We start from the raw sequence: 21,501 nt of genomic DNA on the forward strand, positions 1-21,501 counted from the left end.
GACGAAATATATGCGTAGCAGTAGCAGTGTGTGAGCAGGCCTGTCAGTGAAGTACATGTAGTTGAATCGAAAGGCGTGCACGTCTCGTCTCAGCCAAGCAGCCGGCTTGCAGCAGAGACATGACTGCCGCCAAGGCGTGCGTGCGTGGGGCAGACAGACACACAGTCCGCGTGGATACCACGTTGGGTGGCTGCCATGTCTCGGGTTGCGGGAAAAGACTGAGCGAGCAAAATCCTAGACAACGACTCCCGGCGGGCGCGCACGTTCTCCATCAGAGACAAGCAGAGACAAGTCGCAGACGGGAAGCAAGTGGTCGATTGATTGATTCGGTGCCAGACGTACGCCGAGGACGCCACGACACCCAGCCGGTGCAAGCAAGCCAGCAAACAGAAACTCTACCCCTGACATACCAGCCCCCCTTGGCGCACCCCCTCCTCTACGCCCTGTCCCCCTCCACGGCGCCCCAAAAATCACCTACGCCCTTGCGCAGCCCCTGCTCAAACTCCCACACATACTCGCCGCCCATGCCGCTCTCGACGACGCGCTTGCGCACCCACGTCTCGACGCTGCCGATCCTGTCGGCGCCGTCCGCGCCCTGCTGCTCGCCCCTGTGCCGCCAAAAGGCCGCCGCGTCGTCGAAGCCCGTCTCCCAACCCTTCTCGTAGCGCCAGTGCTCGAACGGCGTGCCGGGCGACGCGCCGTCCCAGTAGTTGGCGTGCGCCGAGACGGAGCCGTGGCGCAGGTCGTCGCGGCGGTTGAGCGCCGCTTGCAGGCGCGATTGGACGGTTGAGTGCGAGAGGGTGAGGTAGGAGGGAGGGGGGTGCGCGCCGCGCGGGACGACGGATTGCAGGCCCCATTCGCCGCCGGGTGCCCATTGCTGGTGAGGTCAGTCATCTGCTTCGAAGGGTTCATCAGAGGAAGGAGACTTACCATCTTGTACGTCCAGAAAAACGCGCCCATGGCCTTCTCCTGATGCGCCTGGCACTGCGCTGTCCCGAATTCCTTGACCAGCTCGTCCCGCGACTTGCGGCTCCGCTTCCAGCTTTCTTCGCCCAACACGCAGCTCCACTCGCCGACGACGACGGCGACGGCGCCCTTCTTCAGCACGTTGCCGCCGCGCTGCGGCACGCCGTCCAGCTTGCGCCGCGCCTCGCCGGCAATCTGTTCCGGCGCCTTGAGCTTGTTCTGGTCGCCAAAGCACCAGTAGTGGTGCGTGTCGACGACGACGGGCGCCGGCCGCGAGCGCACGTTGACGGCGTTGACGCGCTGCGCGTAGCTGACGCCCTTGTCCAGGTTCCACGCGTCCGAGATGTAGACGGGCAGCGTCGGGTCGATGGCCTGCACCGCGTCGACGACGCTATCATACCACTCCCACAGCCCGCGCGCCTCCCACTCGGCCTCGTTGCACACCTGCAGGCCGACCACGCCGTCGCCAAAGCCCGCCGCGTTTGCCGCGATCTCGCGCGCAATGTGCTCCAGACACTGCCTGCTCTTTGCCCGCAGGTGCCCGCACCCGCGGCCCCAGTGCTCCGCCTTGCCGCAGTTCGTCCCGCTGTGCTCGCTGCCGTTGGCGCCGCCGGGGATGCCGTGCAGGTCAATCAGCACGCCGACGCCCCGGCTCTTTGCGCGCAGCGTCAGGTCCCGGACCGCCGCCCACGCGTTGGCGTACACGTCGCCGACGTTGGCAAACGGCGTGCCGTCGCAGAAAGCTGGGCCCAGCGTCCAGTGGCCGATGGGCAGGCGGATGGCATTGACTTTGGCGACGTTGACCAGCCAGTCCAGGTCCCTGTCTGTCAGCGCGTTGGCCCAGTGCTCCTCGAGCTTCTTGCGTGCGCCGTCGACGCCGAAGAGCTTGACGAGGTGCTGCGCGCAGGCGAGCTCGGATGACTGCTTCTCTGGGAGTCCGGTGAAGAGGTGCGGATATAGCCAGCGCTCAAGGCAGAAGATGGTGCCGAGATTTGTACCGTGCTGATAGCGGTAGCGCAAGACGTCGGTAGCGGTTGCGGGATGCAGGTTGTCCTGGCGGTCAGGCGAAGACGTCAAGGGCTTTGGAGGGATGGGAGGAGGGCCATTGGATTTAGCGGGTGTCGAAGATGAGTTATCTTGGTGGGAGAGGGACAGATCTTGGAGTTTGGATTCGAGCTTCGATTTGGCGCGGTTGAGATATTTTTCCATGATGGTGACAAACGGGTGAGTGGAGTAGAGGTAGGTGGGTGGGTGAGGACGCGTCGTAGGTTAAATAAGGCAGACGAGTGACGTTGCGGAAACCTGATGAGCTGGACGTGTATGCAGGTACACGAATCCAGTCACGGCGGCCTTGATTGTGCGGACTACAAGGCCGACGATGGGGGAGTCAGGTCGGATTGGATGTCGCAATGACGTACCGTGATACCGAGTTGCAGGGTTCAGGGTTCGTTATCCAGGGCAGGCTGACTGATTGGCTGGCGGCGCTGGAAGGTGCTGGCGAGCTACAACCATCGAGTTGCAAAACAACAAACTGCAAGACTAAGACTATAGAAATGCATACGTTTTATCCCATCCTTGTCAAAACAACCTAGCAGCGCCAACGATGCTCGGCCAAACCGTAACTCCGCGCTCGAAAAAGATTCATCAACTCGTTGTGATATACGCAGTTTCCGAACCAGCGTGATGCTTTCATTGCAGCTCAACCTCCATCGGGTGCGTCCTCGACTTGTTTGCGCTTGGACTGGGGCTTCTGTGCCCCGTTGCGAGAGCTGCAAATCCAGCCACCAGCCCGGGCTCTCCATTGAAACTGCTCTCGTTTGTGTGGATCTCCCTTTCTTTTGTCTCCCCCGTCGCCGGATTACCACTCTCGACCTTGTAGAGAACAGGTCCCGCCGCTTCTGCAGCTTCTGGATGAGGCCGCTGCCTTTGAGTGTTGGGAAATAATGCAGGGCCATTGAGTTCCTCGTCCTTGCGACCAAAAACCTCGGCCCACCACCGGACTCTGGCCATGTCGGGCACAAAGATGCGCTCCTTCCCGCGAACGCGGTCGTCGACCGTGGCATCATATCGCTCATTCATAAACATTGCCTTGCGGGCCAAGAAAAAGTCCCACACGCTTTGCGTCCTGTCGTGGGCCTTGTATTCAGCCCGTTCCTTTTCATTGTCGAACAAAAAGGTTCCATATTGGCACGAGTAGAGATGGTAGAGCAGTCGTTTGAGGAAGCGGTCGTTGAATTCGAAGCGCGTGGGATGTTGGCAGAGAAGTTGATATACCGCATCCAGGAATTGGTGAAAGACTGGACTGACTTCGTCGAGTTTGGTAGAGTTGCCCTTTTCAGGTGTATGCGGAGTGCCATTGGACCGAGCGTTGGGAGACTCGTAGCCCGACTTCATTTCTGTCTCGGGTTCCACCAAGGACTCTCTGCTGTCGTTTCTCTTGTTTCCAAAGAAGCCTTTGGCGCTGAGCAACGCATTCTCAAATGCATTACCGCTACCAGCTGGACCATTGTTGGCGCCTTCGCCCCCACCGATACGCTCATTTTCAATCTCAAACCACTTTTCACTGTTCAAGAGCCCAGAACGTTGTCGAAATTGGTGGCCAAACGAAAGCCAGTCTTTTTCCACAAGAACAATGAATCCCTCCATCGTCCGGTAATACGGGTCGAGGCAAATCTGAGCCAGGGCGCTCAACTGGCTTGTCCGGTCCCATCCGTCGGAGCAGTGAATCAAGACGTGCGAGTGCTCAATTGCGATTGCCCGGACAATGATGCGGGCTCCGTCAAGAATCAGCGATATGTGTTCTAGCCACCCACTCTTGGCAAGCTGATCTCTACTCGGAGGCAAGTCTGCCATGTCAGTGTGCTTCAAGGCGTCGACAACCTTGTTCAAAGAGTTGCGCATCACGTGGATATTGGCAATGCCGAGATATGCCTTGGCTGCAGCACCGTAGTGAGCCATGTCCTCGGAACCTTTTCCTATGGCCGAGTTGACCGTGGCATTCAGCCTCGGTCGAGCATCGACGATGAGATTCTTTTGTTGTGCGCCGTACATGCGGCCTCGAGGGTTGGTCGCCGAAGCGAGGGCATGGTCCTCGGCAGCAGTGTCAGCCACGACAAAAGAGCTCTCACCGCTGACAGGAGGCAGTTGCTCTGTGCTCTGACTTGGGCTGTCTACGTGACTTGGGGACGACGAAGGTGAAGGTTGTAAAGAGTCGGGCATGAACGCTTCGCCATTTGGCCGAGACGTGGCAAAGATCGCCGCAATGAGCTTTTCGTCCTGCGGATTTCTCTTTCTTTGAAGTCCCGGGAGAGGTTGAGAGCTCCTCGTTATGGAGCAATTGTTGATAGGGTGGAGGTAAACGAGGGCCGGTATTCTCGCTCTGGAGCGAAAGTCTCTAGCATACTTGAGTGTCATGTCGGAAATCACGGAGGGTACTGCGAGAAGCGATGGATAGGTGGGCGAGTACTGAGATTGTCAGCTTGACCTCGACGATCTTCGAGCGTATTCACCTGATAGTCATGGTTGATTGCTGATATCCTCCAACCTTTGTCCGTGTCCTTGGCACTGATTCCCATGCGCTTAAACTCTCGCCTCGGGTCGTACAAGTTCCAGCCTGATATGGCCTTTTCGGGATCCGGCGACTTGTAGCTAAAGGCATACAGCCTCTCTACGCTTCCAACCTTGCAAGTCAGGCAGCGTATGGTGTCGTAGGCCTCGCGCGCTTCCGTGTCTTTGGCAAAATGCAGTGCGAAAAAGGTAAAGTCGCGGCACTGGAATCGCATGATGGGCGACGAGTGTTGGACCGAAAAGGACGGCCTGTAGGTGCATCGTGATATCATGGGATAGGCTACCCACATCTCCCGCAGGCGAGGGGCCGGAGGTTTGTCTTGGGCCGTGTGCGGCTGCGGTTGAGCGGGATCATAGTATCTGAAGATCAAGTGGTGCAGTTGCAGATGCAGCGTGCCGTCGACCTTCCGTCCGGTCCGCCAGAGGGTGACATTGTCGACCTAGGTCGCGGTGAGCGGAGCGTTCGTGCAGACGAGCTGTGGGTTGCCGACGTACCTTTGAAACCTTGATTCTGTTGTCCATGGTGGAAGGCAGAGAGCCCCGCGACGGGAACGAGCGAGGAAGAGACGGCGTCAGCAGGGCTCAGGGAGTCGGGGGGTTGAGGTCAGCTGTCGCGACAGAGGGTTGGGAAGCGCATACGGCTGGAAGGAAGTTGACGGCTTGGGCGAAATGACATCGCTGGTCCGCTAGCTCATCAGCGCCGACCTGACGGAATTGCCCTGGCTCAACTGGCTGGCGTCCGAGGACTGACCCGGAGATCTGTCGGTGCGGTCGCGATTAGATAATCTGGCCAGGCGGAGGAAGGAACTTCTTGGTCCGTGTCCTAAGCGCTCGCCCACACAATTTTGACCGCCGCCTTGATCCAACCACCCAACGACGACAACCCGACCACCGCGAGACCTCTGATTCTACCCGCCGCGTAGAATCATCCTCAGTCAACCAACAGTCAACATGGCCGCCGCCGCTCACGCCGCTATGTACGTCCACCTCGCAAAATCCGTCGCCCACCGTCCGTTTCGCTAACAATTCCCTGCAGCTCCAAGAGGAGAAAGTTCGTCGCCGGTACGGTCTACCCTTTCACCGTCGCATTGCAATTTTGGTGGCTTGGTGGAGAAGTGGGAACTGGATAAGAAGCCGCAAGATTGGGCCAGAGATGGATCTGCGGGGATGCACCAGCGAGCAGCAACTGACGTACCGCCTCAGATGGTGTCTTCTACGCCGAGCTGAACGAGTTCTTCCAGCGCGAGCTCGCTGAGGAGGGATACTCCGGTGTCGAGGTCCGCGTCACGCCCACCGTTACCGACATCATCATCCGCGCCACCCACACCCAAGAGGTTCTCGGCGAGCAGGGCCGCCGCATCCGCGAGCTCACCTCGCTCATCCAGAAGCGCTTCAAGTTCCCCGAGAACTCGGTTTCCCTCTACGCCGCCAAGGTCTCGAACCGTGGTCTGTCCGCCGTCGCTCAGTGCGAGTCGCTCCGCTACAAGCTCCTCAACGGTCTTGCCGTCAGGAGGGCATGCTACGGTGTCCTGCGCTTCATCATGGAGTCGGGCGCCAAGGGTTGCGAGGTCGTCGTCTCCGGAAAGCTGAGGGCCGCTCGTGCCAAGTCCATGAAGTTCACTGTATGTGAAGGCGCCAGTCTAGCAAACGACCACTTTCTAACTCGACTTAGGACGGCTTCATGATCCACTCCGGTCAGCCCGCCCAGGACTTCATCGACACCGCCACTCGCCACGTCCTCCTCCGCCAGGGTGTCCTCGGTATCAAGGTCAAGATCATGCGCGGCTCCGACCCCGAGGGCAAGGCCGGCCCCCAGAAGTCGCTCCCCGACTCCGTCACCATCATCGAGCCCAAGGAGGAGCAGCCCATCGTCCAGCCCATGTCCCAGGACTACGGCGCCAAGGCCATCGCCGCCCAGCAGGCCGCTGAGCAGCAGAGGCTGGCCGAGGAGGCCGAGGCTCAGGGTGAGCAGGCTCCCGCCGAGACTTTTGCTGAGCAGCAGTAAGCGGTGGATCGACGGGGCCGGGTGGTCGCGTAGGATGAGCAGCTGTTGAATTGTGGGGAGGTTCGGGTTCCTTTATCTGCGTTTCAAAATTCACGACGTTCTGGTCACGGAGTCAAAAGTGAGTGATATCTGTGAGGCCGAAAATCAATGGCTTTCAATTCAAGGATCGGCCATGGTGAATGAAGATTTGAAGAAACAGATGCACTACGATACCTTCACGGTGATGAGTGTCCCGACCTGACGTGAAGTGAGGCGATGGACGTTTTCATTTTCTTCAATCACTGCCAGAATTGACTGCAGGTGTTCCACATGACGGATCTACAACTTGCTCCTCCGTCAGAGGGCCTTTCGACTACAGCTCTTGCTTCTCAAACTCCAGTACTCGCTTGCTCAATATGACCGCCACAGACGACGCCCTTTGTTCAACACATCAATCCTCAAACAGAACTCGCAGCTCCACTGTCCTTCCGCTGCACGTCATAACACACTCTATTAGACTGCCCGCCAGCCCATCCCGAGAAGATGACATGAAGAACGGCCGTCGCTCGCAGCATCTGGCAAAGATGACCATCGCATAAATGGACAACACGTGGAGCCTAGCTAAAGAATTCCAATCGCAGACATTTCTGCATCAATCATGACAAACTCGACCTGTTTTAGCAGCAACAAGTGATGAGCTACTTGTCTGGAGGCTTGCTGCACTTCAAACTTTGCTTGGTGATCACGGATTGGTTGGCCCTCGAAGCGCCTCCTTGGTACCAGACCTCCTCTTTCCGTGACTTTTCACCCTGATGTGGCTCAGATGTTGACGAATACATGACTGCGACCCACGGAATGACCATGGGTGTCGTAGGAAATCACCGTCCCTTGTGTACGGAACTGCGGTGGCGGATGACTGCTCCCGCGCGCGGTTGTGGTGGTGGATCTGATCCCACGCGCAACAGGTGGCAGACGACTGCTCCTTCGCCGCGTAAAAAGTGATGAAAGGATGACCTCCGCTTGTAGCTGCAGTGCCAGGAGGTCCCGTTTCTTGAAACACCAATTGAGGCAACGCAATCAATGCCAAAATCGGCGCTACAGCGCGTGGACTTTGCCAGCAGTAGCCAAATTTTATCAACCACACAGAAACGCGAAGAACGCCATCATCAATCACGCCAGGGACAAGAAGAGAGCAGAAGCAACTGCGAAGGGCCCTGCTACTCATATTCCTGGATCAGTCTGGCGGATGAGCTACCTACTCATCGTCGCTCCACCAACATTGTCGACTCGACGTGCTCAGGTCATCCCCAGCACAACACCACCGTCCTCTACCGTCGGCGTCGTCTTCGTCTGTACTTTGCTCTGATCCAGCTGGGGTGAACACTGTCGTCGACTGGACTGACTTGACGGATTCACCACCAAAAAGACGTCGCCCAGGAATTGCCTAGGCACTACCGCACCAATCAATATTCGGCCACGGAGTACACCAAGTCCTGATAGAGCAAAAAAGATACTTTGCAGCTTCCTCATTCTCAGTCTTCAGCAATGGGGCTTCTCATTTAGCTCCGCGACGCATTTAAAGATCCAAACCAGACCGTCTGGTACAAATGTCCCCAAGTGAGATCACGACAAAGCTAATGGCTTCCGGGCTTTTCAGCGCACATACACCCATCCGTGATATAGGTGGCGGAAGAACTTGGTCTGCAGCGCCGTCCAATTTGATCAGTCGGTGAGTAGTCGTATGCTTCGACGGGGGATTGGTAGGGAGGATCCGAGCACTCGAGCCTCATTCAACAGAACTGTCCACGATTTTTACTGCCAAGCCTCGAACCCGAATCAGACCGCCTGGGTGGTCAATGGAGAGGGCCATCATTCACCAGCGAACGCTGCATTTGCGCCAGTGCCCTGCAGTCTTATGCCAGACCCACTATCTCAGCGCATCCTTCAAACCAAGTCCACTCACTCCACAGCGGCAAGAGCTGAGATAAAGGCGTCTTCCATGCGACGGGATCTCGTAGTATGGCGACATGACAGGATGAAAGGGGCTTCCAAACTCTTGACTCTTCCCTCTTCCTGTGAGGTTTCTATGAGCAGACTCGGTTAACTCTTCCATGCATTAGACGCAGACTGGGTGCTGAGCCCAACGCGAGAAGATATGAAGTGGTAGCAGCGGGTAGCAGGCAATGGAGCTCTACGACGCAGCACCTAACAACTTCCACACGAAGACAGGACTGGCCAACCCCGACAGACCTACCTTTAGCAAAACCCTCCTGCCGCTCTGCCGCCGCAGTGCTTGACACAGCCGCTCGCGACAACGCGTATCTTCACGTCGCCATCAACAGCACATGCATACATGCCCAAACAGCATCCTCACTTGACTTACCTGCCCCACCTCTCTCTCTCTCTCTCTCCTCCTTGCTCACGAGCGCTGCATTCTGCGCCTGCGAAACCAGAACCAGAGTCCGTCTTCTTCGCAGTGTCAGCCCACGCACATGCGCACGCGGCGCTGCAAGGGCGGCAGACAGACAAACCGACAAACAACCCGACAAATGTCAGACACAAAGACGAAAGGACAAACGTCAGAGAAACACACACCTCTCTCTCTCCCTGCATCAATGCATGCATGCATGCATGCATGCATACGTACATACATGCAGGCACGCAGCCGTCTCATGTGGGGAGCACACAAACGCGAGCGGTGGCACGGCACAGCGCGGCACGAGGAGGGCAACTCAAGTCGCGCACGCTTGGCTGCCTTCCTTGCGTTGGCGCGGGTTCGGGGTGGGCGTTGACTGTGGTTTGTTATGGGGTTGGCCAAGAGACTTTTTGGTGGATGATGAGAAGGTGTGGAGGGAGGGGAAGGAATTGTTCTTGCGTTCGTGTGGTGTGTGGTGTGGGACGACAGACAAACAGACAGGCCAGCTCAGTCGGCGCGTTTGATTTTCTTTCTCTGTCCAGCGTTTCTGTCGTCTGAACCACTGCGCAGCCGCAAGATCGGATTGAAGAAGTGGTAGGGGAGATGTGACCGATGCACGTCAAATCCAGCATTCCGCCGGTAGGGCTGTCCAGACAGCCTAAGCCGAGCACCGCACGCAAAGCCCTGCCGCTGGCGCCAGCTTCAATATTCACGCGGGCGTATCGTTAGCTAGCCCAATTGAGCAGAGACTTTACCAACCCGTCGGCCATGCCGCCCGCCGGTCAAGAGGCAGAGAGGGAGCACAGCTCGCTCAGACGCAGGCGCCCACTGCAACCAATGAGAAAGGGGGGAGCCAGTAGCCGCCTGGCCTCAGCACACAGCGACGCAGCAGCAAAGCGCGCCGCTGAGCTGGGCTGCATTCGCGCAGCGCGACTCCAACAGACTGTGCTGCGGCTTCACCGGCAACCGGATCGGCCGCTCTCGTGAAGCGGACATTGTCATGGACGCATGTAGGTAGGGCTGTGGACACAAGCGTCATCGTCGGGGGCAGAGGCAGCGAGACGACACGAGGTGTATTGATACGTTCCCGTATCTGTACGAGCTGTCCCTGCAGGGGCAAGGGCGCTACTGCAAGGTGGGGTTGCGGCGAGATTGACGTCGATGGGCGAGACATCCAGGGGGACGGACTCGAGGGCCTCTTCCAGTAGCAGCAAGGAAGCGGTGGATTTTCAACGGCAAGCAAGAGCAACGAGGCGATTCAGAGCTTTCCAGCCGTGCTGGTTTGCATCTCTGCCGCATGGTGTGGCTGAAAGGCGGAAATAGGAAGCGGGATTATGGGACCTTTTGGTAATGACACCAGAAAGGCGTCAATGCGAGAGGAGGCATGGGCAGGCTATTTTTGAGCAGCCGACGTTCTTCTTGCCAAGCCGGAAGACGTTGGGCGGATGGATGGAGCTCGTCGAGTGAGTGTCGGGTCGTCGACGAACGGACACGGGCGTCCCTGACCCCCGTGACCCCGACTCCCCCAGAAATGCCGGCGGTCAAGCTTTCATTTCGCCTCTCGGCAATGGAGGATGCTTGGAGATAAGCTTGAATTGCGAGGTGCGGGCGAGCGGGGCGGGTGAGCTTTGGAACGGATTAGTGTGGCCGCGGGAAGCTGGCCGTGGCTGGTGGCTGTCGGTGGTAGACGGTACGAGGACCGTATCGAGGGCCGCAGGCAGGACAAGGTCAACGGGCATGCCAGCTTTGGAAGGCGACGAGAGAGGGCAGACGGTCGTGGAGCTGGAGGGTGCTGGAACGGAGCCTGGGAGAGCGGCATAAGGTTGGCGCCAACTGGGGCCGCAGGGTGGTGGTTGCGGAATGATAGGTCTGGATCATCAGGGCTGAGTGAAATGAGACGCAGAGATCAAGCCGGACATTTCCTAGAAATATTTGGAGAGTGGCAAGAACAGGATGGAGATGATGGATCGAGAGAGGCAAAATGAGGTGAGGGCAAAAATGGAATGCAAATTGTTTCTTGATCATGAGAGGACTGAGAAGGACGGTCGGGTCAGGAGAAGCGAGTGCCCAAACAGGCAAAAGCAGGCTTGGCTTGGCGGGACCTGCGCCGCATCAGTTCAGGTCTGGCGGTGAGGATATCGATACCTCCCCGCGTGGCTGAGGGATGCAGCAAGAGCAGAGGGAATGAAATGAGGGCGGCGGAGAGAATAGAAACAGCTGAGTGGTGGTGACGTTGGATCGGGACAGTGAGGTGGAGGCGCAGGACAGCGTTTGCGGCATCGGCGAAGGCGGTTGGATGATGGGCGAGTCGTGTAATATGACGATCTCCACGATGAAACGCCGTGTGGGAGAAGAGCAGTGGTTGGAACAAGCAATGGGCGAGGTCAGGACATCCCGACTGGACCACCGCAGCCATGCAGGAACCCGGTGCGACCCTACGCTCCGCCCTGCCGCCGGCACAACGGCTGGCGCCAACACCTCAAGCCTATCACCACCACCCATGGCTGCCGCCGTCACCTCGCCTCGCCGTGTCGCTATGGTCATGACCATGGCCATGGCCATGGCCCTCCCACCGCAGCCCTGCGAGGGCCTCACCAGGCGCACCGCCGCATGCAGGTACTCGTCCACGCTCACGGTCCACCGCAACACGAGCTTTGTCCCGGACCAGCTGCCAAACCCAGCATCGCGCCAGGGGAACCACCACTCCCTCATCTCCCGCGCCCACATATACAATCCCCCCCATCCTGCCCACCCCAGTCTCTCTCTTCTTCTTCACGCTCCAAAGCTTCCACTCCAACCACACTCACCATCTTGACTCCGGTCGTCCATTCTTTCGAGAACCCACGCTCTCTAAAGCTTTCAGCGCCAACCACCACATCTTCCACCCTCCGGAAACCCACTCCAGTCAAAATGAAGTACTCGTACGCTTTTGCCGCCTTCGCCGCCGTCGCTCTGGCCGCCCCCAACCCGGACAAGACCGTGTACCAGACGGACGAGGTCACCATCACCTCGTGCGGTCCCGAGGTCACCAACTGCCCGGCCCGTTCCCACTCGGCCACGCCCACCCCCGAGGTCTCTACCTCCGTCGACGTCCCCGAGACCACCACCTCTGCTGTTGACGGCGGCTCTGCTCCCCCGGCCTCCAGCACTCCCGTTGCCTCTGTCGACGTCCCCTCGTACACCCCGGCCGTCTCTTCCTCGGCCTCCGCTTCCGTCGACATTCCCTCGTACACCCCGACCCCCAAGGTCTCGGTCGACGTCCCCTCCTACACCCCGGTCCCCTCCGCCTCGGTCGACGTTCCTGCCACTAGCCCCGCTGTTGGTGGAGGTTCGTCTTGCGTTCCCATCTACAGGACCAGCACCGTTTACGTGACCCCAGGTGTCCCCGTCGGCACCCCCTACGTCGGCACCCCCTACGGCACCCCTGGGTAAGTTCTGATTCGTCCCCCGCAAACATCAGATCACTAACATCTGCCCAGCGTTCCCGTCGGCACCCCCACCACCCCTGGTGCTGGCACTCCTGGCGTTGCTACTCCTACCCCCAACTACACCGGCGCTGCCAACGCTGTCAACGCCGCCGGTGCCGTTGCCGGTATGGGCGCTCTCGCCGCCTTCTTCTTGTAAATCTAGAGTCATCTCTCTCTTAATTTAGCAGTAGCTCTTTTCCTCCTCTCGAGGTGATTGGCTGCTGCTGCCATGGCTTCTTTTTTACACCCCAACGCGAAATACCCATACCTCAACGAGACGGGAGGAGAGGAGTATCAGGAGGACGGAATGATTGGAAACTGGGAAGTGGGAGGAGTGTGCTGTGGTGTGTGTGTGTTCCAGCAAAGGCGCGTGAGGCGCGCGCAAAGGCAAACCCCTTGATACAGGCAACATCAATTCTTCTGGATTAGGTTTCCTGCTTCCGGACCACGCATCGTCTGTTTTTGTTTCTCTTCGACTGCCAAACCTTTTTGATGTCATTGTACAGAGCATCCGCACCTTTTTGTATAATGTTTTTTTTTTCATCTCCTGTTTTTGACGGCATTTTGGAGAGCGAGCGAGATGATCGGTACATGCATGCTCGATACCCCCAAGCAGTTGACGTCTTCGTTGTGAATATTATTGCTGTTTTATTTGATGTTGCTTGCTTGCTTGCTTGCGTTGTGCTTGTCGTTCTGTTGCTGTCTGTCTCGAGAAGCAAACGCGCGTCTCCACGTCAAACTGTCTCACTCTCAGCGCACGCAATCCGCCTCTCCCCTGACGCCGCTGCGATCGCCGCCAGCCGGCCAGCCCCCTCCCCGTCTCCCTCACCACTGTATTCGTATTCAAGCTGACACATGCCAACCAGACCAAAAAAAAAAAAACGCCATCCATCCACCATACCGCCAGCTCCGTTCAACTCAAATTCCAACCCACCGCCCTCTCCTCTCCCAAAAACCCAAGAAACCAACCGAAACGCACTGCAGACGCCTGCCCTCAGTTCAGTTCAGCTCGGTTCGCTTCGGCGTATTCGGACTTGCCCCTACCTATTGCCCCGACCGAGGGGCGCTTGGGAGGTGGCTATCGCGTCCATCTCAATTTCCTGCCAGCCCACGCCAAGACCAAGACGAGCGAAGTGATCGACAGGCACCGCACCCACCGCTGCGCGGGGCAGTGGCGCTTGGGTACGTGTTGTGTGGAGACTGCTGAGGGCTGAGCTGAGGGGAGAGGGGCGTGTTTGGTGTGAACTGTGAACTGAGGTGTCTGGTGGGCTGGGTGTGTGGGAGCTGACGCTTGCTTTGCTCTTTGCTGGCTTGGTTGAGGGTGGATGCGCGGCAGACGTTGCTACTTGCTGGCCAGCGGGCCACTCACTGGACTCTGTTGCACACTGGCAAATGATCGGGGCTGGTCTGCCTACCTACATTGAGCCCTGAACATCACACCCAGGTAGGCAAGCTAGCAAGCAAGCAAGTTAGATAGGTATGCAGGTAGGTGATAGGTAGGTAAGCAGGCTCTGGCACCAACCACCGTGCATGTTTACAGGTAAGTTAACAGGCAGGTACAAATGTAGAGCTAGCCATCAGTTCCATAGGATACAAAAAAGCGAGAGTTTTTGTCACATATATTTCTTCTTGTGGTGACGTACTGTACAGGAGGATAGGAAGTCACTGCAACATAATTGCATACCGATATGCGTGCATACCTCTCTCAAAATACCGACATGGTGCAGGGAATCGCACAAAACACGAAGCTGCGCCCTCACCGTCGGCGCCCGCGCGCTAGGCCAAGCCATCTTCGTCATTGGCAAAGTGTGAACGGACTTCAATGGTACATACTGACTTGGGTGTAAGAGAGGTGTCTTGCTACATACCTAGGTACCTAGCTATTCAGACTACCTATGTACGTGGATCATGTACGCGTCGTGGTCAGTGGGCGCCCTCGCCCATGATCCTGCTGTCCATATGTATCCATGCCATACATAGCACGAGGTGTCCAGATCCGCTGCCGTGCCATGGCCATCCCGCCTCCTCCTCGTTCTCCTCCTCGTCCTCGCCCTCCTCCTCCACGGGCGACGGAGTGCGGGCGCCGGCGGCGCAGGCCCCCTCGCATCGCCAGCCCAGCACCAACCGATGGTGGTGTCCAAGGAATGGTGGTGGAGGACGGCGGGTGGGTGTCGCGAGTAACGAGACCTCCTGATGCTGTGGTGGCGAGGTGGGCAGCATTCATCGGCCACCACAGTCACACGGGAGGAGCAGCTCGTCTGCAACCACAGGAGACAAAGCTGCACTGCATCGACTCAGCGGGAGGTAAAGTGGTATCAGTCTACCGTCTACGAGCGAGAACGGTTCGGAGGCAGTGAGTGAGTGGAGCAAGAAATAAGCGTGACATGAGAGGCGCTTGATCGGTGTGGGAGCATCAGGGGGGCACATATTCTCGACACTTGCTGCGAATGCCAGGTGGCTGTTATGAGGTGCTTAGGGGGGGATTAGGTGACGAGTGATCTTTGTCTGACTGACCGGCGTGGGTTGCGGTGATTTGGATGACCCGGACATGGAATCCAGGGAAGCAGGACAAGATGTGTTCCGTACGCGGTCAACCTGAACATGCACCCAAGACCGGGCGGAGCGGTGAGCATACCAGCTGGCTGTCAATATATACAAGAGACGGCGGCGAGTGACCGTTCGATCAAATCAACACAAAAAACGCCACCATTCCCAATGTTTTTGCAGGAGCCCCTTAAGCCGTCAGTCGACAACTCAAGCAACACGCGTCTCAACCGTTCCAATCGGCCGCTCCACCAGCTCCAAACATCCGTCGACGACGCTCTTCCTGGCGCCCTCGCTGCTCACGTTCTTGCCACCGAGGTACAGGAGCCACAACAGCCGGCTGATGCGCTCGTCCTGCACGCGGCCGCAGTTCTCGAGCGGGCCCAGCTCGCCCTCCTTCTTGCCCGTGGCTTGGAAGAACATGTCGACGGCGCCGTGGTCGCCGCGGCGCAGCACGAGGATGTCGCCCTTGGCCGCCTTGCCGCGCGCGTCGAACAGCGCCTTGAACTCCTTGGTCGCGGCGCCGAACGCCTCGTCGCCGAACTCGGACGGCGTCTGGTTCTTGCGTGCTTCCAGGTCCGCTTCTTGCATGCGCTTCGTGATGCCGCGGAACAGCCCGTCGCGCAGGTGCGCGAAGTTGGTGTCGCGGGTTGGCACGATGCGGATGGCCATGTTGGATTTGAGGGATGGGTCCCGCAGCAGCGACTCCCAGATCAGATTCGATTGCTCCGGGTCCAGCAGCTTGCGGCGCAGCTCGTCCTTCTCTCCGGGAATCAGCGCAGATGCAGTTTCGTTGATGCGGTGGACCAGGGCTGCTTGGAGTCGTCCCAGGGCTGTCGTCTCAACGTACAGTCCTACGACGTAGACCTGGATGGACAGGAACGACACCGTCCGGATGCCCAGCCCAAGCAGCGTGTATTCGGTCTGCGCGTTTCCCGTCGCCGCTCCTGCGTCGGCTGCATCGCTCGGCAGCTTGATGGTCTTGGGAAAGACTGGCACACTGCTTGTACCCGTCTCGATGAGCTCAATCGTCGCCCCGCCCTCTCCCACCGCCTGCAGCTTCTCCCCGCCCGGCGCGACGACGACCTTGCGGCCCTGAAACTCCTTGGTCACGTCGCTCGGCGCGTCCGTCCTGTCCGCCTTTGATTTCGCCAGCTCTTCAATGTCGAACAGGTTGATGATGAGGACGGGCGCCGCCATGCTGAGCACAGCGCCCAGCACCAGAAATTTCCGCCGCCGCGCCCAATCTTGCCGCCGGTGGATCTCTGAGCGGTGTTTCGAAATGTCGTCGTATGGATTGCTGAAGCCGGCGTCGGCACGCGCCTTTTTGAGCTCTTGCGACGGCGTCCGCTCGCTGTAGCGGGATGCATGGCGGACGGGTTGGCGGTGCAGCGGCGCTGCGGAGCGGACGGTTGGCGACGGTCTGATTTGGGGGAGGCATCGGACAGGTCGGAGGCGTGAGAGCATGCGGGCGGTCGGATTGGACGCCATTGTGAGGAGAGCCTGGCTGTAGACGTTGAATTGAGGATGGAAAACGTCACTGGGTGAGCTCGACTGTCAGGCTGGAAGCTGTCCGGGTTGCAGATCCGCGGAGGCGGAGTTGAGGCGCGGCCGAGGGCCCGATGACCGCCCCGCAATGGCCTAGTCGCGATTGGGCGGCGCGTCGCGCGTCCTCTCGTTTCCGTCAATTGCAACTAGCACCACCATTCAACGCCTCGCAATCATGCCTCTTGTGAGAAGACGAGCTCGTGCTGTAAGTCACTTCGATCCTCTCACTCATTCTATACTAATATACCCAGGCCGAAGAGTCGGATGCTGAGAGCCCAACGACTCAGCGCAGGCGCGTCTCGCCCAGCTCAGATGCCGAGGACGAAGATGTGGATGCTACGCAAGGCGAGAACAATCAGACCAGCCAAATGGCCAACAAGCTGGTCCGTCTGGCATTCTCCAACGAGCATTCGCGAACGCCCACGCGACGGACAGACATAAGTGCCAAAGTGCTCGGGTCGCAGGGACGACAATTCAAGGCCGTCTTCAGCCAAGCCCAGGAGCTGCTGCGATCCAAGTATGCCGTCGAATTGACACCGCTGCCGTCCAAGGAAAAGGTCACCCTGCGTGATCGGCGAGGTAAGACTCTGGCCCACTGCAAAAGAATGTTGCTAATCCTCGCAGCGGCTGCAAAGGCGGAAAAGACAAACGCGCCCACCAACGCCTGGGTCCTCACGACTTGCCTGCCCGAAAAGTACCGCAAGCCCGATATCATCGGTCCTGCAAAAGCCCCAACGTTTGAACAGGAAGCCTCGTACACTGGTCTCTACAGCTTCGTCATCACCTGCATAATCCTCAACGGCGGATCCATCTCGGAATCGAAACTGGACCGCTACCTCAAGCGCATGAACATTGACATTTCAACCCCAGTCGGACCCACGGACAAAGTCTTGAGCCAAATGATCAAGCACTCGTACATTGTGCGCACCACCGACACCTCCGGCGGCGAAGAAAACATTGACTACACTGTCGGTCCTCGTGGAAAGGTGGAAGTTGGCGAGCAGGGTGCGGCTGGCTTGGTTCGCACTGTATACGGAGAAGATGCGCCAGACGACTTGGACCGCAAATTGGACCGCAGTCTCCGACTCGCGCACTCTCGCATCAGGACCCAACAGCAGTCGCAGGACGAGGCGACAGCACAAAATGGGACGGGCAGAGGATGGGGGCGTCCCAGGAGGCATGGCCAAGACGGCGAGTCGGAGTAGAGTGATTCACGCACACGCCCAAATATTCAGGGCGGAGACATGATTGTAGCCGGGCAGGCGTATGGCGTTATGGCGGACGGCTTGGCAAGTGGACTATACCCAGGCTGTTTGAATACTTATTCTGCAAAAATTTGCCAGTTTCCTTGACTTGTGTTGTTTAGATGAACAGGCTAAGGAGTGAGACCATTCTAGCGTCATTCTAGGGAGCGAGGCATCCACCTGGCTCACGGCACTTGAGCCTACAGCCGGACCATCGTGACCCTAGAAGTACAAAAACCAAAAGTGGAGTTGTTATTTCTGGTCAGCCGCATTTCAGCTGGGGAAAGCAATAGCGAAAGAGCCAGCTGAAGGCGAGCTGCGATTACATCTGTACGCGGTGTACCTGGCTATGACCATTGGGGCAAGGTTGCCAAGATCGACCTCTTACGGGCTCCCCTAGGCGGGGATCGTCGCCCCGGACTCTGATCTCCGCCGCGGCAGCGCGTTCCACACCTCTCACCCATCTCGTCCCCATCACCAACGCGACACTCTCCACGACTCGTCGCTACTGGTTCCCTTCGCCATGATCTCCCTCCGTCACGAGTAGCCCTCCGAACCATACAATTGCACCAAAAACACCCGCGTCGAGCCATCGCAATCGCCAGCATGAGCTTTAAACTCTCCTCGTTATTGAATCCGGCCTCTGAGCCCAACAGCCCCAAGGGGACCAACAGCAAACCGTCTCAATTGCCTCCTGTTCAGGATGTACCAACACATGAGGCCCCCGAGCCACAACGGGAGATCTTTCAGGACGATCAGTCCAACAGGCCTACCAGCGCCTGGGCTGGCTATGCTCGGAGTGATTCACCCAAAGACAGTTTCTCTAACGAACGGGCCTCCCCATCCGCGACGAGGAATGACCAATACGGACAACTACCGCCGTATCCCCAAGCGCGCCGGACGAGCAGCTACGGCTCGCCGACAGGCCCTGTTGAGCCTTATTCCTTTGAGGCGCCACAGATGCCAGTTCGCTCGCCGTCGCTGGAACAATACCATCACAGGGCACGATCTCCCGAAGAGCAAAGAAGGCTGTCGTACATGTCAATGTCATCAAATCCTCCAGTCCTCCCTCCCATACAATCCTTTGGCGACGTGTTGGAACGGCGGCTCAGTGACCAAGGGCAATCCATTGCGCAGCCGCAGTTCGAAAGTGCTTTTGCCTATGGACAAGACGCGTCACAGGTGATTGCGCCGCCGTCAACTACTGCACATTCAGCCGATGAGCCCCAGTCCCCAAACTCCATCGCACAGAATCGCGAACCCGACTATGTGCGCAATGAGCCTGTGACGGCACAAATTCGTGGACCTTCTCCGCCTCCCTCTACAGATACAACCAGCACTCCAGCTCCCACTCACACAACTCCGCAAGTCAAGCTCGAGCCAACGGCGCCATCTCGGGAGCCCACACCTGTCCAAGCACAAGCCATGTCCAAAACAGCCGGAGAGCAGGTCGAGACGCCGTCTCTCGACACTGATACTCTCAAAGCCCTCGCCGAGGCAACGAACGAACACGGCCTGCGCAACGTCAGTCGCGAAGCCAAACCCGCTGTCGCCGCGCCGGTTCCCAGTGCTCCAGCCATGTCGGATACCTCAAGCTCGCCAACCGCCCCGCGTAAACGCAAACCTGTGGACAGCAAGGTCAAGAAGGGCGGCCCAAAGAAGCCGTCTCAGGGCAGGAAACGCAAGGTCGATGACTCTGGTGAGGGGCAACCGTCTCGTACACCCTCTACGAAAGCTTCGGGTCCCAGGAGCAGAGGAAAGAAGTCGTCTGACGGCACCCCAATGACAGGCAGCTCCCCCGCACCGGTACCTTCTTCCCCCGCCACACATGCCGACGATGCCGAAGACGACGAGTCTGGGAGTGATGACGGGATATACTGCATTTGTCGCAAGGGAGACAACCACACATGGATGATTGCGTGCGACGGCAGTTGCGAGGACTGGTACCATGGCAAGTGTGTCGACGTCAGAGAGGCGGATGGAGATCTCATTGAGCAATATTTTTGTCCAAGCTGCACGACAGCTGGCGAGGGCCGTACCACATGGAAACGCATGTGCCGCAGACCAGGATGCCGGAGACCAGCGCGAAGAAATCAGCAAAGCAAATACTGCTGCGACGAGTGTGGGATCCTCTTTATGCAAGAGGCTTTTGGCCACTTGCCTGGTGGTGAAAACAGATTGGGACAAACAGACAAGCGGAGGAGGGACCGTCGCAGGACAAATCTGACGGACAGTACTGGCAACGAGACTGAAGCGTCGGAAGAAGATGGGCTCTCTGGACCTCGTGGCGGCGTCATGTCCGTTCGCGACTTGAAGGCCATGGCCGCGGCTGCGCGAGACGTGGAACACTTCAAATCGCTTGGAAATAGCCTTTTGAGTCCTCCAGCAACAGCCTCGCCGTCGTCGCCAACTTTCGAGCGAGATCTCAAAGATGACGCAGCGCTGTCTCCACCAGATGCGGCCCGCATTGCTGCAATTCAAACCGAAGTTGCCGATCTCAAGAAGCGTTTCGAGTTGCTGAAAGAACGAGAGCGTTTTGTGGCCATGACCAAAGAGCAAGCCACTCACTTTGCTGAAAAGGAAGGCGTCAAGGTCAAAGACATTTGCGCGTACGACCCACGACTAGCCTGGAGCGAAGCCGAGTTTGCGCTATGGAGAGACAGCGCCAAAGGAAAAGCCTGTTTTGCCCAAGGCACGCTGAATGCAGAACCCACGAGCGCCGATGGCGACGTTGAAATGACGGACGGCGGAGACGTAGCCCACGTCAACGGCACCGCTCCAGTCGAGAGCACCACCAACGGCCCAAGCGGCGTCAAAAAAGAAGACACGACCGATACCGACACGGTCCTCGACTCAGACGGCGACGTCGACCTCATCAAACACCCGACCTACCAACCCAACGGCGTCACGAGAGACGGATCGCACCCGTACCCCTCGCCCACCGACCTTCTGTCCTCTACCACCGAGCCCAAACCACCAACATCGACACAACCCGCCAGCTCAGCGCCCAACCGCGCCGCCCTCCTCCGCACCCTCCTCGCCCCGCCTGAGCTGTGCCCCCGCAAGCGCTGCACCCGCCACACGCAGTGGGCCAAGGTCGCCCACTGGGACGTCCAGTTCGAGCTGGCGCTGTGCCGCCAGCAAATGGGTGAGCTGAGCGCCGAGGAGCGCGAGATTCGCGAGCGCGCTGCCGTTGGCTGGCGCAAGGAGATCAAGCGTGCCGCTTCTGCTGCCGCTGCTGCTGTGCCGGGAAATGATGCTGCGCCGCTGGTCAACGGGACCGGCGTCAAGGAGGAGAGAGCTCCTGATGAAGAGGGCTGGGTTGAGGTGTTGGGATAGCGAGGCGGAGTTAGCGTGGGCTTTCTCCTCGCGCGTTGAGTCCTTTGCCTCTTTCCTCTTCTGCATACTTTCCGTTCTTCTCTCTTTGGCTTTGGCGTGCGGCGTGTTGCTTTCTCTTAGGGTCATCGATCTGGAAAAGGATCACATCGGATCAAATCCTAGCAGTGCGTCTCTGGTGTTTTTGGGCGACAACAGGCAGGACAATGGACTGGAGCTGGCAGGCCACGGACGGACGGACGGGCAGGGCAAAAATGGCGCTTTACACGGGTCTTTTGGGCGGCAGCATAATTTGGCATCCACGGTTGAGCAATGGGTGGATATCACGTCTTAGCATAATGAAGGCACGGCAGCTGGATGGAGGCTGTCTGGCTTTTCTATTCGCATTTCGCGGCTGTTGGTGCGCGCTGTCTATCTGCATTTACGGTG

At 58.3% G+C, this 21,501-nt stretch overlaps 7 protein-coding genes across 7 annotated transcripts; 4 read left to right on the forward strand and 3 right to left on the reverse strand.

Annotated features, from left to right (window-relative positions):
* Nucleotides 1–354: 354 nt before the first annotated feature.
* Nucleotides 355–2,415, reverse strand: J3D65DRAFT_121123 (glycoside hydrolase superfamily). Its single transcript, XM_066793829.1, has 2 exons — nt 931–2,415; nt 355–877 (listed from the first exon to the last, which is right to left on the reverse strand). Exons 1-2 carry the CDS (start codon nt 2,173–2,175, stop codon nt 437–439), a joined length of 1,686 nt encoding a protein of 561 aa, XP_066651465.1. The 5' UTR covers nt 2,176–2,415; the 3' UTR covers nt 355–436.
* A 240-nt stretch (nt 2,416–2,655) lies between these two features.
* Nucleotides 2,656–5,055, reverse strand: J3D65DRAFT_671406 (protein phosphatase; the record flags this gene model as incomplete). Its single annotated transcript, XM_066803390.1, has 3 exons — nt 2,656–4,431; nt 4,476–4,973; nt 5,029–5,055. 3 exons carry the CDS (start codon nt 5,053–5,055, stop codon nt 2,656–2,658), a joined length of 2,301 nt encoding a protein of 766 aa, XP_066651466.1.
* A 330-nt stretch (nt 5,056–5,385) lies between these two features.
* Nucleotides 5,386–6,998, forward strand: J3D65DRAFT_638283 (40S ribosomal protein uS3). The gene is made up of 5 exons (XM_066801608.1): nt 5,386–5,510; nt 5,570–5,595; nt 5,737–6,155; nt 6,206–6,656; nt 6,732–6,998. Exons 1-4 carry the CDS (start codon nt 5,485–5,487, stop codon nt 6,536–6,538), a joined length of 804 nt encoding a protein of 267 aa, XP_066651467.1. The 5' UTR covers nt 5,386–5,484; the 3' UTR covers nt 6,539–6,656; nt 6,732–6,998.
* Nucleotides 6,999–11,843: 4,845 nt separating this feature from the next.
* Nucleotides 11,844–12,557, forward strand: J3D65DRAFT_671408 (uncharacterized protein; the record flags this gene model as incomplete). The annotated part of the gene is made up of 2 exons (XM_066803391.1): nt 11,844–12,361; nt 12,413–12,557. The coding sequence occupies 2 exons, from the start codon at nt 11,844–11,846 to the stop codon at nt 12,555–12,557; spliced, it is 663 nt and encodes a 220-aa protein (XP_066651468.1).
* Nucleotides 12,558–15,002: 2,445 nt separating this feature from the next.
* On the reverse strand, nt 15,003–16,512 carry J3D65DRAFT_638298 (chalcone-flavanone isomerase-domain-containing protein). The gene has a single exon (XM_066801609.1). The coding sequence runs from the start codon at nt 16,433–16,435 to the stop codon at nt 15,155–15,157; it is 1,281 nt and encodes a 426-aa protein (XP_066651469.1). The 5' UTR covers nt 16,436–16,512; the 3' UTR covers nt 15,003–15,154.
* A 115-nt stretch (nt 16,513–16,627) lies between these two features.
* On the forward strand, nt 16,628–17,905 carry J3D65DRAFT_661983 (MAGE family-domain-containing protein). Its single transcript, XM_066802616.1, has 3 exons — nt 16,628–16,697; nt 16,744–17,071; nt 17,117–17,905. The coding sequence occupies exons 1-3, from the start codon at nt 16,668–16,670 to the stop codon at nt 17,695–17,697; spliced, it is 939 nt and encodes a 312-aa protein (XP_066651470.1). The 5' UTR covers nt 16,628–16,667; the 3' UTR covers nt 17,698–17,905.
* Nucleotides 17,906–18,342: 437 nt separating this feature from the next.
* Nucleotides 18,343–21,075, forward strand: J3D65DRAFT_560122 (uncharacterized protein; the record flags this gene model as incomplete). The annotated part of the gene is made up of 2 exons (XM_066797449.1): nt 18,343–20,517; nt 20,788–21,075. 2 exons carry the CDS (start codon nt 18,343–18,345, stop codon nt 21,073–21,075), a joined length of 2,463 nt encoding a protein of 820 aa, XP_066651471.1.
* Nucleotides 21,076–21,501: the final 426 nt, after the last annotated feature.

The sequence above is a fragment of the Phyllosticta citribraziliensis genome (genome assembly GCF_038025025.1).
Source record: "Phyllosticta citribraziliensis strain CPC 17464 chromosome Unknown J3D65scaffold_12, whole genome shotgun sequence".
Taxonomy (NCBI): Eukaryota; Fungi; Ascomycota; class Dothideomycetes; order Botryosphaeriales; family Phyllostictaceae; genus Phyllosticta; species Phyllosticta citribraziliensis.